This window comes from Vombatus ursinus, unplaced genomic scaffold (assembly GCF_900497805.2).
Source record: "Vombatus ursinus unplaced genomic scaffold, bare-nosed wombat genome assembly UNPS02014773.1, whole genome shotgun sequence".
NCBI lineage: Eukaryota > Metazoa > Chordata > Mammalia > Diprotodontia > Vombatidae > Vombatus > Vombatus ursinus.
The window spans coordinates 5,084,405-5,102,442 of record NW_020954551.1 but is presented as its reverse complement, the minus strand read 5'-3'; the positions used below and the strand labels follow the sequence as shown (position 1 = coordinate 5,102,442).

The window sequence follows — 18,038 nt, the reverse complement described above, 5'->3', positions numbered from 1 at the left end:
GAATTGACATTCTATGGCTCTGTTAATGGTTGCCAAACTTCTATTAAGCCTGTCAAGCTTACAAAGAAATCATAGGCTCATAGATCCAATCCTGGAAGGGCACTTAACAATCAGATACTCCACCCTCCTCACTTTGTAGATGAGACAATTGAAGTTCAAGGGAAGTTAAATGACTTGTCCAAGGTCACACAGATATTAAGTGGCAGTCGGGATTCAAAACTAGATCTAGAATCTTGTTTTTTTTCAGCCACTGTAGCTTACTGTATCTCAAAGGCAAATGTAAATTCTTTGGGATTATTCATGGTTTGTAGATTTCTCTTTTCACTGCTCCTCTCCATTAGCAGAGAAAATTGGTGTCAGTGCTACACTATCGAATTGTCTTTAGTGAAGCTAGAGTTTTCTCCAAATACATCATAATATGCAAGTTTCACAGCACCTGGATAGTTGTTCCTTATGGAGGACAAGGTGTGTGTGGAGGGATATGCATAGCTTCTCTCCCATTTCTCATCTGTGAAGTACTCAACAATTAGGCTGAAGCCTTGTGAGCTCACTCAGAATCTTGAATGGTTTAAGGGGATTTCTCTGGGCATTGGTGATTGAGGAATGACCTTGGGGAATGGCAGTCTCAGAGGCCAACCCAAACAATCAGCCTCATGGAAAGGTAGAAAGGGACAAAGGAAAACCAGCAGGTAGTGAAGACTTTCTGAAAGATGGCCAGGATGTATCCCCTCATGGAGATCAATGGAATGTTGTCAAAAGCTTCAGATAAGCAGTGGGATTGATAATGAAATACTGAAATGGAATTGGATCAATGATCTCATGGATGTTGGTATTCCTTCCAGTGATGTAGATTGCAGCCCATTCAGGCTTACCCATTCTACACAGCTCCCATCTGTGTCCTCCCATAAATTGGCCACAAAGAATACACCCAGTGTGCCAGGGAGAATTTTCTTGACTTCTTTTTTTTTTTTTTTGGTGCTTAATAAATGTTTATTGATGAACTGACAGAGCCCAGCTCCACACTCTGAACAATCTGTCAAAGTACATGCTAGAGGCTGATTTCAGAAAAACTTGGAAATACTTACATGAACTGATGCAAAGTGAAGTGAGCAGAACCAGGAGAATGTTGTACACAGAAACAGCAACATTGTGCCATGACCAGCTTTGATAGACTTAGCTCTTCTCAGCAATGCAATGATCCAAGACAATGCCAAAAGACTCATGATGGAAAATGCTGCCCCCATCCAGATGCAATCTGAATGCAGATCGAAGCATATTATTTTTCACTTTATTTTTTTCATGTTTTTTTTTCTTTTTGTCTGTGTCTTCTTTTACAACATGACTAATATGGAAATGTGTTTTGCATGATCGCAAATTCATAACTTCTATCAAATTGCTCACTATCTCAGGAAGGGAGGAGGTGAGGGAGGAAGGAAGAAAATTTGAAATTCACAATTTTTTTTAAATGACTGTTAAAAATTGTCTTTATATGTATTAAGAAAAAATAAAATATTTTTTTTAAAAGAAAAGAGGAAGAACAAAAAACAAAAAACAAAAAAACAAAGTACTTGCTGAAGATTATTCCTTCCAAAGGCACAAAAACACAGTAATGGGGGAAATGCCAAAAAGTCTGCAAATACAGGATCAAAACTTTGGGGAGTTTTTTAGGTCTGAACCTGTGGTTGATATCATCAGAGCCAGGAACTCCCTTAATGAAGCAAAGTAGCAGCTAATAGTCACAGTCTTTTTTTGTTTGTTTGTTTTTATTAATAAATTTATTTATTTTTAGTTTTCAACATTTACTTCCACAAGATTTTGAGTTCCAAATTTTCACCCCATCTTGCTTCTCCCCCCACCCCAAGATGGCATGCATTCTGAATATCCCTTCCCCTAGTCTGCCTTCCCTTCTATCTCTCCCCCACTTCTCTTATCCTCTTCCCCTCCTATTTTACTGTAGGGCAGGATGAATTTCTGTACCCCATTTCCTGTATTTCTTATTTCTCAGTTGCATGTGAAAACATTTTTTAAACATGTGTTTTTAAAACTTTGGGTTCCAAATTTTCTCGCTTCCTCACTCCCCACCCACCCTCATTGAAAAGGCAAGCAACTCAATACAGGTTATACATGTGCAGTTATGCAAAACACTTCTATAGTAGACATGCTGTGAAAAACTAACTCTATTTCCCTTAATCCTATCCCACCCCCCACTTATTCTATTCTTCTTTTGACCCTGTCCCTCCTCAGAAGTATTTGCTTTTGATTATCCCCTTTCCCAATCTGCCCTCCTCTCTATCATCCCCCTAATCTCTTGTCCCTTCCCCCCACCATTTTTCTGTAGGGTAAGATGGATTTCAATAGCCAATTGAGTGTGTGTTATTCCCTCCTTAAGTCAAATCCTATGAGAATAAGATTCACTCATTCCCTCTCACCTTCCCCTGTTTCCCCTCCACTGTAACAGCCTTTTCTTTTCTGTTTTTTTGTGAGACAATTTACCCTGTTCTACCTCTCCCTTTCTCCTTCTCCTAGTATAATCCTTTCTCACCCCTTAATTTTATTCTCCAGATATGACCCCTTCATCTTCAACTCACCCTGTGCCCTCTATCTATTTATCTATCTATCTATATCTATATCTATACATACATACATATAATTTTTTTCCCTCCAACTACCCTAATACTGACAAAGGTCTCATGAGTTACAAATATCATCTTTCCATGCAGGAATGTAAACAGTTCAACCTTAATAAGTCTCTTATGATTTCTCTTTCCTGTTTACTTCTTCATGTTCCACTTGAGTCTTGTATTAGAAAGTCAAATTTTCTATTCAGCTCTGGTCTTTTCATCAAGAATGCTTGAAAGTCCTCTATTTCACTGAATGATCATTTTTTCCCCTGAAGGATTATACTCAGTTTTGCTAGGTAGGTGATTCTTGGTTGTAGTCCTATCTCCTTTGCCCTCTGGAATATTATATTCCATGCCCTGTGGTCCCTTAATGTAGAAGCTGCTAAATCTTGTGTTATCCTGATTGTGTTTCCACAGCACTGTTTCTTTCTGGCTGCTTGTAATATTTTCTCCTTGACCTGGGAACGCTGGAATTTGGCTACAATATTTCTAGGAGTTGTCCTTTGGGGATCTCTTTCAGGAGGAGATTGGTGGATTCTTTCAATTTCTATTTTGCCCTCTGCTTCTAAAATATCAGGGCAGTTTTCCTTGATAATTTCTTGAAAGATGATGTCTAGGCTCTTTTTTGGATCATGGCTTTCAGATAGTCCAATAATTTTTAAATTCTCTCTCCTGGATCTATTTTCCAGGTCAGTTGTTTTTCCAATGAGGTATTTCACATTGTTTTCTAATTTTTCATTCTTTTGGATTTGTTTTACAGTGTCTTGATTTCTCATAAAGTCACTAGCTTCCAATTGTTCTATTCTAATTTTTAAGGAAGTATTTTCTTCAGTAATCTTTTGGACTTTCTTTTTCCATTTGGCCAAGTTTGCCTTTTATGGAATTCTTCTCCTCATTGGCTTTTTGGATCTCTTTTGCCATTTGGGTTAGGCTATTTTTTAAGGTGTTATTTTCTTCAGTATTTTTTTGGGTCTCCTTTAGGAAGCTGTTGACTTGTTTTTCATGATTATCTTGCATCACTCTCAGTTTTTCCTCTACTTCTCTTACTTGCTTCTCAAAATCCCTTTTGAGCTCTTCCAAGGCCTGGGACCAATTCATATTTTTCTTGGAGGCTTTGGATGTAGGAGCTTTGACTTTGTTGTCTTCTTCTGGTTGTATATTTTTATCTTCTTTGTCACCAAAGTAAGATAATATAGTCTGACTCTTTTTGCACTGCTTACTCATGATCCTGGTCAATTACTTGAGTTTTAAACTCTTTGTTAAGGTAAGAGTCTGCTTCCAATGTGGAGAATGTACTGTCCCAAGCTTCAGGGGGTTGTACAGTTGTTTTCAGAGGTACTTCTAGGGACCTGTAAATTTTCAGTTTTTCCAAGGTGGTATGGTAAGGGGCGAGGTGTTTCCTCTCCAACGCCACAAGTTCTACCATGCCAGCACTCCTCCTTGCCCCAGGACCGCCCCTCAGAACTGTGACCCAGATCCAAGCATGGGCAAAGCAAGAGATTCCTGCCTCAGCACTGGCAGAGAGATTCCTGCAATCCCCCTCTAATCACCCACTTGATTCCCCCTCAGTCTGTGGGCCGGGAGCTCAGGAGGCAGCCGCTGCCCCCGAGGCCGCACTTGGGATTTGCACCTGAGACCTAGCTCTTCTCTCACTGCAGTCACAGACTTTTCCCACTGACCTTCTAAGTTGTCTTTGGCATTTGTGGGTTGAAAAATCTGGAAACTGCCCCAGTTGCCTGCGGTTCAGTCCTCTGAGGCCTGCTCTAGGGTTGCTGTGGCCTGCGCGCCCACGCTGAAGTGTGCTCCTCTCCCTGCCCAGCGTAATATACCTTTCTGATCAATCATCCAGGTTGTCTTGGGCTGGAAATTTGTTTCACTCTGTCTTTTTGTGGGTTCTGATGCTTTAGAATTTGTTTAGAGCCATTTTTTTACAGGGATTTGGAGAGATTTGGGGGAGAGCTGAAGCAAGTCACTGCTTTCACTCTGCCATCTTGACTCTGCCCCCTTGACTTCTCTTGACATCATAAAAATACCACTGGAATACTTGGGTTGTCCATTCATTATTTCTTGCTCTCACAAAATGACAAGTCCATCTTTTTATTGTTAGTCTATACCTTTCTCTCTTTTTGGTCATTTTCAGTTGTGTATGACTCTTCATGACCTCATTTGGGGTTTTCTTAGCAAGGATCCTGGAATGGTTTGCCACTTCCTCCTCCAGCTCATTTTACAAATGAGGAAACTGAGGCAAACAGGGTTAAATAACTTGTCCAGGGTCACATAGCTAGTAAGTTTCTGAGGCTGGATTTGAACTCAGAAAGGTAAGTCTTCCTGACTCCAAGTCTGATGCTTTATCCATTGTGCCACTTAGCTGTCCCTATATCTTCTACCGGATCCTTTAAAATGAAATGTTTAGATACTTATCTATGAGCAAGCTTAGCCATCCAAAAGAGATGAAAAGCTGTACCACTCTCATTTCTTTGTAGAGGTAAGGGATTGTGGATGTGGAACATTGCATAAACTGTCAGTGTTGGTTCATTTTGCTAAGTTGCTTCTCCTTCCTCCCTCCCCTTTTTTTTCATTCTTATCCATTCAGATTCTTTGTAGCTATACCAGTTTTGTGTAAATGTAAGGAATAGCCATAACTGTAGACATGTTCTCTGCCCTCTCTTGCATGACAGACCACACATTCTCTGGAGTTGGGAGCACGCTCAAAGAGATCCTAGAATCACAGATACTGAGCTAAAAGGGCTCTCAAAAGCCATCTAGTCCAGCCTCATTATACAGATGAAGAAACCGAGGCAATAAAAATAGGCCAAATAATTTGTCTAAAGTCAAACAGGCAATAAGCATCAGAAGTGAAATATGAACCCAGGACCTTTGCCTCTTTCTACTGTACCCCACTAAAATCGATTTATGAATCAGCCTTGCTAACACCCCCTTTGTTTGTTTGTTTGTTTGTATTTTGTTGATGTCTCTTGTAAACCATTCACAAGCCTTGGCATGACATGACCATCTGCGAGGCATATGAAAATAACAGACGGTTACCCTAATATCCAGGAAAATACTGACATTCCAAGGCTCTAAATTATTTGGACTCATCTGGCGGAATCTGCATCACCATGAAGCCACTTAATGTTTGATTTCTGGGCTTCCGTCTCTTTTGACATGAGTACCAGAAGTGGGGAGGCCATATATTCTGGAGGTTGGAAGTGTTCCTCATCATTCTATTGAATTGTTAGAAGATGGATTTACAGCTGACCTGGAGCAAGTATCAGAATGAAATTAGTCTCTGACTAGACGAAGAGCAATCCAGTTTGCCTGGCCCTGGGCAATGACATCATATCTGCCTCTTGCAAGGAAGGAAATTACTTCCTGATGTCGTTTCCATCTACTAAAGAGAATTAAATCCTTGTAGCAAAATGCAAAACTGACTTGCTCCAAGCTAACTTCTGAGTAGAAGATAGATCACTCTCATAAACATATTTTCAGTTTGGTTATATGCTAATAATCCTCATTTACTCTTGAAAGCACCATGAGTAGAAATGCCACTTTGCTGAAATGCAGACTATGTGTCACCTCTCTTCAATTGACTTTCCCTTTTGTATTGAGCTTTGTGTCTAAGTACCTGGAGGGAAATGTCCATTGGTTTTCATGGTCTTGCTGTTGGGCTGGGCTAAACCTAGAATATTTTTCGTTAAAGTTATTCAATTTAATTATTCTTCGTAGTTTCCCTTACTTAGTGGAAAATATTGCAAGCTCCATCAGGGCGGGGGCCCTATGTTATTTGTCTTTTTGACAACAATGCACATTACAAATAAATTAGGAAATTTAAAAAATTGATGATTTAAATTAAACAAACAAACAAACAAAAAAAGCTCTTTATAAGATTCGAAGGGGGAAAAAACTGCACATAAAGATTGGAGACATAGCTAGACGTTCATGAACCTGCCGTTGTATTTGACCCTCAAACCAAATAGAACAAAGGGGAAGGAATGATATAGTGTAAAGCCCACTGGCTTTGTAACTGGGTCATCTGGGTTTGAATTCTGACTATATTATTATCTACATGTGTCATCTTGGACAAGTTGTATGACATCCCCAGGCCTCAGCCCCATTATAAAATGAACAAGATTGGATTAAGTCCCTTCCATCTCAGCATACTAGACAGTCCTCCATCTCTTCTGGGAAATGCTGTTTTGGGGAGTAGAGTTGTTCCAACTGTTGTCATAGAGTAATAATGTTTGAGCTGGAGAAGACTTTAGAGAGCTAAGAATCATGAGGCCTCAGAGTTAGAATGCCCCTCAGTAGCTCAATCCATTTGCCGAGAAATAATCCTTACTATAACATGTGTGTATACACTCACATACATGCATACATACATTCATATGTACACACACACAAGAGAACTCGTCTGAGGACTGGGGAATGACAGATCTTCTAGGTGTGGTGGTACCATGGCTCATTTTCATGTCCTTGGGTTATAAAATAGATATTTGTTGATATTTTTTGTTTTTACATTGCCTCCATTTCATTCTTCATCTTTTCCCCATCCAAAGAGCCATCCCTTATTTATGCCTGAACAGTAGGTGTACAATTTTTGATTAAAGAGGGAACCCACTTTGGGATAGTACTAATTGTTAGAGGCCTAAAAGACATCTCTTTGAAACTCATCCCAATGTGCCTAATTGTTCCCTCTCAGGCCAAGCTAAACATGGTGAAACTCTCTTCTTTAATGGCTTTATGCTTTAAAGAGGTTAGAAATGCACTAAGACTTTGGGAGCTTTTGTGTACTATTTACATATAAATATTATATTTAAGCATTAGTATTTTTTTTTTACTGAGGACTATACAAACTCTTTTTAATGGATAGTGGCGTAATATCAGTGGTTGAAGATTTAAAGCCAGTTCAGTTGATGAAGACATGTCTATTTGTCCACCATTTGTATTCATTGTTAATTATTCTTTACAGTTTATCATCCTGAAGTCTCTTGTTGGGGTTGGGGTGGAAAGAGATAAGTTCTGTTTATGCACCTGTACTTATTCTCCCCTACTGTCTTATTCACTCCTTTGCATTCATTAGGAATAACTAAACCAAAATCCTTAATGAAACTAGAGGTAATGAAAAGCAATTGTGGTAAAGGCAAGAAGAGCCTATGGTTTTTAAAAATCCAGAGGTGAGAAAAAGCCAGAAAATGTAAGTATGAGATGAAGGAAAGAATGAAAGAAGGAAGGAAGGAAGGAAGGAAGAAAAGGAGAAAGGAAAGAAGAAAGGAAGGAAGGAGAAAAGGAAGGAAAGAGAGAGGAAGGAGGGAGGGAACAATTGAAAGGAGGTAGAGAAAAGATGAGAATACACAGACTGCATCTCTAATTCATTATATTATCATCTGTGGTCTATACTGTTCCCTTCCTTTGACTCTTTTTTTTTTTTTTGCTTTTTGGTGAGGCAATCAGGGTTAAGTGACTTAGGGTCACACAGCTAGTAAGTTTTATTTGTCTGAGGCCAGATTTGAACTCAGGTCTTTCTGACTCCAAGGCCGGAACTCTATCTACTGCTCCACCTAGCTGCGCCTCCTTTGACTCTTAATCATGTGTGTGTGCGTGTGTGTGTATCATACACATGCACACACACACACGCACACACACACTAACTAATTCAATACAGTTTTTAAGAATTTCTCTGAACTTTTTGAGTAGAACAAAGAGCATTCAAACCAGGTAAGTAAAATTGATAGAAATGATTAGGGACAACTTGTGGGTAGAACTGTCCCTTAATAAAAGAGCATTTACTGAAACAGTGGCATCCTATTGACTGGCATATCATTTTGTCTCTGAAAGCTTCAGAAGCACGATAAGGTAGAAGAAGACTCCCCAGCCACATGGAGGTCAGAAGATGAAATGGCAGCAGAAGCGGCTGAGCTCCGGGCATATTTCCAATAAAGAAGGTAAGGCATCTCACCAATAAATACAGATAAGAGTTTGCAATAGGGGTGAGTTCTGTGTACAGGATAAGTTCATATCCCCAACATTTTGTTGATATGCAATACCTAGAGGCAAACTGGTTTCTTGTGAGTGTGCTATAGATACATTTTACTGTATTTAAATTAGGTTTTCCCATAAAATTTGGTTTGTATTGAACCTGATAGTAATAGAGAGGAATAGGTATAGAAATAGAGATTTATTTCTAGAAAATGAGACAGAGATAATATCTATGTATAGATATATAAAGGTAATGTGTAGATAGGTAAAGAGATAGATATCAAAATCTATCTATATCCTACTTCCGTTACATATAGACTTCCTCCATCAAACATGTGTCTATAATCCATTGATAACTGTGAGACAGACAGAGATGGAGAGAAAAAAAGAAAGAGAGAGACAAACAGGGAGAGAGAGAGCTGAGGTAAAATACACTGAAACACCAAACTGTCAAGGTTGTCATGCGGAAAAAAGGAACATAGAGAATATGGGCCACATTCTTAAAATTATGTCGCATTGAAAGAGAAAAATAGTGTGTGTGTGTGTGTGTGTATGTATGTATGTGTGTATGCATGTATGTGATATCTTTGAAAAGAGAAATACACACACACAAACACACATGCACACAAATAAACACATACATGCATACACACATATATACATATACAAGGAGTATGGCTTATATTCTGACCAGTAGGGCATTAGGTATTTATTGAGGATATGAGAGGTGCTATGAAGGTTACAGGAGTACGCTGAGTAGTCCTGAATCTCAAGAAACTTCTTGTCTTTTAAAAGAGATACAACAAGGACACATAAAAAAAAATAGAGAGTTTATCTGGAGAAGGAAACACAGGTTGGAGTAGTTAGGTACAAATCCAGATTGGGTCAGATTGGGGCATGGAGGCTACTCCAAGAAAAGGAAGAAAATAAAGCAGATAGGTGGGGATTAGAAGCACAGGGCAAATGGAGTTCTTCCCGTAGAGACATACATTGTTAATGTGGAGCAACTGGGATCAGCGTATAGAGAGTCCTGAAAGTTAGATAGAACAGTTTGGACTTGAGGAAGGATGGTGTAGCAGAAAGAGTAGGCATCTGAAGGAAGTAGACTGGTTGTGAAAAGGGACAGAAAAGAGCTTTTGTGCATGACAATCTGATAAACATAGACATGCAATGACGGTTTTTATTTCCAGTTTTGGAGAGATATAAACTGTTAAAGAGACTGAATAGAAAACTGGGAGGACTTGTCTGAAGACTGAGAAATGATGGAGCTTCCAGCGCATGGGGACGCCATGGCTCATTTTCATGTCCTTGTGTTATAAAATAAATATTTATTTATATATTTTGTTTTTTTCACATTGCTAATATTTCCTTCTTTCCCTTTTCCCCAGCCCTTATAACCAATAATTTTAAAAAGAGGAAGAAAAATAGCAAAATCTACCAAACATCTTAAAAATCTGACTATATATGTATATATATATGTGTATATATACTCATATATTTATACACACACACACACACACATAAAGAGAGACAAATAGACAGATATAGTTTCAATCCTATTGTCTCTGATCTCTGTGAAGGACTGAGAAGTGTCTTCTCTTATGTTTTCTTTGAGGTCAAGATTAGTTTTTTGAAATTTACTAATATTCAATTTTATTTATTGTATAGTTATTGTTCTTTTCATTTATATCATTACAATTATTGTGCATTTGTCTTCCTGGCTCTACTTACTTCACGTTGCATCAGTTCCTGAAAGTTTTTCCGTGATTCTCTGTATTCATCACATTCATTATTTCTTACAGCATAGTAAGAGTTCCTTAAAATTCAGTACTACAATCAGTTTAGCCATTTTCCAGTGAATAGGCAGCTTTTTTTTTTTTGCAATTACAAAAGTTATTTTGTTATTTGCTATCACCAAAGCAATATTCTAAATATTTTAGTATGCATATAGCCTTTCTTTTTGTCAGCAACCTCTTTGTAGGATGTACCTAGCAATAGAATCTCTGGGTCAAAGTATATGGGCATTGTAGTTGTTTTATTTTCATAATTTAATTTTTTTTTCCCCTAGAAGGGCAGGATCAACTTGCAGTTTTTTGAGTTTGAAAGTTTAACACTCACAAAGTGGTAAATCAATTGCTTGGAAACTGTGGAATGATTAAATAAGGATTAGTCATTTCATAGCTAAAAGTAGGGTGAATTTCTTGAGTTTTATATCAAAAAGGAGTGATAAGTCACTGAGCACAAGGGTGCTCTGATCTGAGCCACTGAGAATGTTGAAGAAGCCAGCAGAGTGGAAGAAATGGTGAGAGAGAAGGGGAGAGTTAGTTGATAATAAGTTTTCAGCTGTTCCAAGCAGGGCTCGGAGTTGTTGACTGACTAGAGAAAGGCTGAAGCTGATTGGAAGAGAGCTCAGGCCTTTTGACTGACATCCACCATCTACAACTTGACAGAAGTGATACTTTTATCAGGTGTTTGTCACTCTCTTCTTCTGCCTCTGATGTAGTAAGGGAAAAAAGGTATACTTTGAATTTGCTTCGTCATTAGCAGAGACTTGAAGCTGGTTGTGAAATCCAGCATCCTGATGAATGAAAAGCTAATTGGGCTTTTCTGTATCACCCAGAAAGCCTACCTAAGGAACTTAATCACTTCTCTGGTTTAAGGGAATAGCTTATCATGACAGTAGCATAGCTTCCTCATTGCCCTTTGGAGGGTAATTGTGAGTTTAGAGAGCTTGTCATTGCTTCATCAGTTTAATTTTTTTTGAATAGTTGATTTACCAATCAGGCAGAAGTTAGCAGAGAGGAATGGTTTATTGTGGTATAGATTGTACATGAAGGCACCAAGAATATTGAGGCCTTCAGTAGAGCTGTAAGTTGCCCAAGCACATGATTTGTCTTCATTCATGAATCTTTATTGCCTCTGACATGATAATATTTTATTACCTTAGTGTACCATAATTTCTTTAGCCATTCCCCAATTTATGAGTATCTACTCTGTCTCTGGTTCTAATCTTACTAGTTCTGTATGTGTCCATTCTCCCCTATGAATATTATAGTATCTGTGGGAGAATGTGAACCAGATTTGTGTGCATTTAATGTTTTGATTCTTCCTTTATTTCTCTTATATTGAGTAACTGAGATGTATCTATTCGTGTTAATGTCATCGTTGTGAATGCCTGTATGAGAGGCTAGATTTGGGGATCCAGACCACTTTACAAAGCTATGTAAATGAGGCAGCATGGTGAAGTAGATCAAAGGTCTAATTTAGACTCAAGATGACATGGGTTTAAATCCCTATGCAAACATAAATTGGCTATGTGACTTTTGGGAAGGCATTTGATCTTTCTGGTGATAAGCTTTCTCATCTGTAATGGGGATAATAGCATTTACCCCACAAGGTCTTTATGAGGATGAAGTGAAATAATGTATGGAATGTGATTGGATTTTTTTTTTTTGGTCTTTAAAGTGCTATATAAAGCCAGTCAGAGAGAAGTATTGGATGGGGAGTTGGCCTCAAAAAATGGAAAGACCTGGGCTCAAGACCTACCTCTGACACATAGCCTAAATAACTCACCTATCTTTGCAGGACTCTGGACAATTCTCTAAGATTATAAATTGCAGAAAAGTTGTTGACCTCCGTTAGTAGAAGGAGTTTCCTCAAATGGGAGCTCCTTCTACTAATGCAACTACATGTTTATTCCCATTTTGTGTTTGTAATTATTGTTGTAATTATTGTTGTGTTGCAATTATTGTAATTATCACTATTGTTATTATTTAAACTCTGTAAACTTAGTGGCCATGTGTTTGGTAGGAAAGGTAAGCTACAGGAGGTATATTTTACAGTCATACAAGCAAGAATCGATGAAGACCCAGACTAGGGCAGAGGCAGTAGAAATAGAAGAGTAAGAAGATGTAAATGGATGTCCTAAGAGATCAGTTATGGGGGATGAAAGGGAGGAAGTGATCAAAGAAAAATGTAAGGTTTCTAACTGAATGCTAGGAGAATTTGGGTGTCACTGATAGATCTCCTTAAAATGAACCCTCCACCTAGAATATTCCGGTGTTCTTATGACATCTCAAAGAGCCACTCTTGGATTAGTTTTGTGTTGCGCAATTGAACTATGAGCAGCATTAGCATTTTTTAAAAATATATTATTTATTTATTTTTTAACAGTTTTTAAAATTTTGAGATCCAAATTCCCTCCCTCTCTCCCATCCCTCCCCCACCCACTGAGAAGGCAAGCAAAGTGATATTAATTAATTATACATGTGAAATCATGCAAAACATTTTCATATTAGCCACATTACCCCCAAACCAAAAAAATAAAGAAAGAAAATTATACTTCAGTTTATACTCAGAGATCATAAGTTCTCTCCCTATAGGTGGATAGCAGTTTTTCATCATGAGTCCTTTGGAATTGTCTCAGATCATTTTATTGATTAGAGCAGTCAGTCTTTTCAGAGTTGATCAACATTATAACATTGCTGTTACCATGCACAATGATCTCCAAGTTCTTCTCACTTTACTTTGCATCGGTTCACATAGGTCTTGCCATGTTTTCTTTCTTTTTTTCTAGAATCACCCCCCCCACACATAATTTCTTATAGCACAGTAGTACTTCATCACAATCATATGCCACAAATTGTTCAGCCATTTCCTTATTGATGTTCATCCTTTCAATTTCCAATTCTTTGTCATGAAAAAAAGAGCTGCTATAAATATTTCTGCACATGTAGATCCTTTTCCTTTTCCTTTGATCTCTCTGGGTTACTGACCTAGTAATGTTATTGGTGGGTCAAAGGGTAGGCACAGTTTTATAGTCTTTTGAACATAGTTCCAAATTGTTCTCCGGAATGATTGGGCCAGTACACAACTCTACCGACAGTTCTTAGTATACCTATTTTTCCTCATCCCTTCCAGCATTTGTCATTTCTGATAGGTAGAAGGTGGTACCTCAGAATTGCTTTAATATGTATTTCACTAATCAATAGTGATTTGGGGCGTTTTTTCACATGACTATAACTAACTTTGATTTCTTCTGAAAACTGCCTTTTCACATCATTTGACTAGTTATCAATTAAGGAATGGATCTTATTTCTATAAACTTGACTTAGCTCCCTATATCTTTGAGAAATGAGGCCTTTATCAGAGAAACATTCTATAACTTTTTCTATTATTTCATTATCTATGATACCTTGTAGTTTCCCTGATTATTTCTTTTTTCATTTTTTATTTTCATTTTTTTTTTAGTTTTCAACATTCACTTCCATAAGCTTTTGAGTTTTAAATTTTCTCCCCCTCCCTTCCTTCCTCCCTCCTGAAAATGGTGTGCAATCTGATATAGGCTCTACATATACATTCCTATTAAACATAATTTCACATTAGTCATGTTGTAAAGAAGATTTAGAACCAATAGGAAGAACCATAAGAAAGAAGAAACAAAACAAAACAGAAGAAAAAAAAGAACAAATAGGTATGCTTTGATCTGCATTCCAACTCCATAATTCTTTCTCTGGATGTGGACAGCATTTTCCATCATGAGACTTTTGAAGATGTCTTAGATCCTTGCATTACTGAGAAGAGCTAAGTCTATCAAAGTTAATCGTTGCACAATGTGGCTGTTACTGTGTACAATGTTCTCCTGATTCTGCTCACTTCCCTCAGCACCAGTCCATATAAGTCTTTCCAGGTTTTTCTTAAGTCTGCCAGCTCATTAGTTCTTATAGCACAATAGTATTCCATTACATTCATATGCCACAACTTGTTCAGCCTTTCCCCAATTCATGGGCATCCCCTCAATTTCCAGTTCTTTGCCACCACAGAAAGAGCTGCTATAAATATTTTTGTACATGTGGGTCCTTTTCCCATCCCTGATTATTTCTTGAGACACTTACTAGCTGTATGACCCTGGGCAAGTCATTTAACCCTTTGCCTCAGTTTCCTCATCTGTAAAATGAATTGGAGAAGAAAATGGCAAACACATCTAGTATCTTTGCCAATAAAATCCAAATGGAGCCGTGAAGAGTCAGACATGACTTGAAAGGACTCAGCAACAACCACAAAATTTTTGCTTTTACTTCCTCTGAGATCATGATTGCTACCCCTGTCTTTTTTACTTCAGCTGAAACATATTAGATTCTATTCCAGCTCTCTATTTTAACTCTGTGTCTTTTTGTTTCAAGTATGTCTCTTGTAAACAACATTTTGTTGGATTCTGGTTTCTAATCCATCCTGTTATCTGCTTCCATTTTATGGGTGAGCTCATCCCATTCACAATTATTATTATTAATTGTGAATTTTCCTCCATCAGCATTATAATTAAAAATAAATCACACTGTTCCACCCACCAGTAATCATTATTTCAGTTGGCAAGTAATTTTATTATATTTCCTTGACATCATGAAATTGATTTTCTTCTTTTCCATTTGGACCTATTGAACCCACATGGACCTAATATCTTATGGAATATTATAAGAGTTTTTCTTCTTTTTTCTTTTATTCTGTGTTTCTAATCATTATCTTTTTGCTTGTTTTATACTAGAGATGGTAAAATCCGAGAGAAACCTAATGCCTGCTGTTATCATGCAACACACTTTAGAGGTCTCAGCCTAGTATATTGTAGCACATGTGCGCACACACACACACACACACACACACACACACATACACAAAAGCAGAAAATAAAAAAAAAACAAAATGAAAAAGCTCACAAGACTTGAATATATATCCCCTTCATAGATTGCAATGTCATAATTTTCATGGCAGATCATTGGTTTGAAAAAAAAATCCATCACCAATGCTAGGGGGGAGATTTCAAACTTTATTGTAAATTAATTGGTTGCATTCTGGTATATTTTACATCACAGACCATAGAGTTTGACAGTAAAGAAATATTCCTTTTCTCCACATGATGACTTGGACAGTTTGAAATATTACTGTGTCTTAACTGTTAGGGTTCCACAATCGTTAACTGTCAGGATTCCCCAACCTCTGTCAGGTGTTAAGGAAAGTAGAATGGGTCAGAAGTTCCTGTCAAAGACAAAGATTTTGATGAACCTATGACACAAATTCATTACTGTCAAATTCCACTGGTTCTTTCTTAATCAAGGACCCTCAAGCAGCATGGTCTGCATGCAAGATTTCCTCAGGGATACATACAAGGAAAGCCACCCAGGACCATCAAGCATACTCCAAACATCGTACTGCTCTGCAATCATGAAGTCTTTTGCACTCCTTCCTCCAGGAATAACAAATTATGCTAGGCAGTGTGTGATTGGTCATCATTCAAGGGTCACCAGGGAAGCCCAGGTTCTCCAATATTTAATTCACTGACTGCAGGAAACTCCAGTATAAGAGAGAAGCTGTGGTGTAGTCCTCACAGCAATTGGAAGCAGCTGTCTTTCTTTTCTCATGGCTCAACTGCCCTGGCTCCCTCTTTGGAGTAACAATATCCAGACATGGCCATAATGCTCTCTAAGGTTTAGAGAAAAGAGGAATGTGTGGGTCTGTGTTTAGTGATTTTTTCAGTGCTATGATTATCTGCTCTCCAAAACAGTGAGAGTTCTAATGGCAGTTTTGTGCAAGGTGTCCCCAAAGTGTTAGTGTAGTTTTACCACAGTTTGAATTTCATTTTTTGTAACCTAAAAAGGGGAGAATGGGTCTTGTTACTTTCCAGTTAAAAAGCTGACCAGATGCCCAGCCTTGCCTATCCATGCTCATTATTTTTCCTTGAGTCCTGCCTTCTTCTATATTACAGGCAAACGTGCTTCTTCCTGGAAGCTGTGACTGAAAGACATCTATTTCTACTTGTTGCACTTATATGTCCCCAAACACCTAGCACAGTGTATTGTACATAGCAAATACATAATAAACATTTGATGAGTGGATGGATAGATGTGCACCTCTAACGGTAAATACAGGTGAAGTCATAGACCTATCAACCTCACATACAGGGCCCCATAAACATGGGCAGCAATACCAACACCCAAGCTGCTTCCTGTATTTTTCCCCCATGCTCCATAGAGAAATGTAAAGACAAATAGATGCCTCTGAGAACAAGTCAGTATCACAAAATACTGGAGAGACATAGATCATGCATAAATGCACAAGATAGGCAGGGATGGCTGCTAAACAAGTCAAAAGGAAGATTTCCAAAAACACTCAACTCCTAGAATGTCTTTAAAAAATTTAGAAGGGTGGAGGAAGAATAGTCTCAAGAAAAGAATCAGCTCCTGGACAGCTCCCTCTGACTTGCCTTTAGCAATGTGAACAATTCTTTTACCATTGTAATAAATGAGCCATATTAATAGGATTATAGATTTCAGTCTGGAAGGGACCTTACAGATGAGGTAACTGAGCCTGAGTGATATTAGGTGATGTTAAGTAAGCATGTGTGTGATAATTTGGGGACAGGGGAAGAATACACTCTCAGGGAGATTAATGAAGACTTCATAGAAGAGATGGTATAGGAGCTAAGCCACAACACAAACAAACAAAAAACCTGTTGCTATTGTTTCTGTATTTGAAAGGTGAGCTTCAACACTGTCTATCTAGTAGTCTTTCTGTTCCTTTTCATTTTCCCCTTTTTAAAAATTTCATTCTGTATTTCAAAGGTGAACCCAGATGTTCTTAACATTTTACAGTTAACCTCTGCATTGTAGTGGAACATGCCCAGAAGTCAGGGAATCAGGGTTTGAATCCTGATTCTGCCCTTTCCAACCTGTTTGACTTTGGGCAAACTGTTTCTTCTCTTTGTCTCTCAGTTTCCTCCTCTGTAAAATGAGAGAGTTGGAGTAAGTAGTATATACAGTCTAAATCTATAGCACTTCAGGTTCTTTTTCAGAAGCAGATGAAATTTGCTGGTTTGCTTGGGATGGGTAATGGAGGTCCTTAGCAATATTTTGACTCTAGTGGGCATGGACTGTATTTGATTTTTTATTTATAGAGACAAAAATTATGTGATGCTCTGAGCATTATTTAGAGTGTCTGTATCTGAAACCCTCATAAAAATCATAAAATGCTACAGATGGTTAGCACAGTGGGCAAAGAGACGTACCTAAATTCATAACGGAAATCAATGGCTAAGAATGGACTAGAACTCAGACCTCCTCATTCTCATCCCTGGGCTCTTTTTGTAATATGTATATATGCATGCATGTATGTATATATACACACATATATACACACATAACATATTATAAACATATATGTCTATCTCATCACACATGGAAGGAAAGAAAGAAAAAAGAAAGACATATGTATATGTGACAGATAGATAGATAGATAGATAGCAAGTTAACTTTGTATGTGTATATATAAAAGGACTTACCTAAGGTCCATTGGAAATCACTGAGAAGGGACTTGAACCCAGGTCTCCTGACATTCTTGCTTGGAATTTCTTTCTTTCTTTCTTTCTTTCTTTCTTTCTTTCTTTCTTTCTTT

General features: G+C 37.9%; 1 protein-coding gene across 1 annotated transcript in view; it reads left to right on the top strand.

Annotated features, from left to right (window-relative positions):
* Nucleotides 1-18,038, top strand: part of FHIT (fragile histidine triad) — a 1,585,586-nt gene that overhangs the window by 1,536,060 nt on the left and 31,488 nt on the right. Inside the window, 2 exon segments of the mRNA XM_027863677.1 lie at nt 8,457-8,489; nt 8,491-8,563. Of these exon segments, the coding sequence (XP_027719478.1) occupies nt 8,457-8,489; nt 8,491-8,563 (106 nt within the window).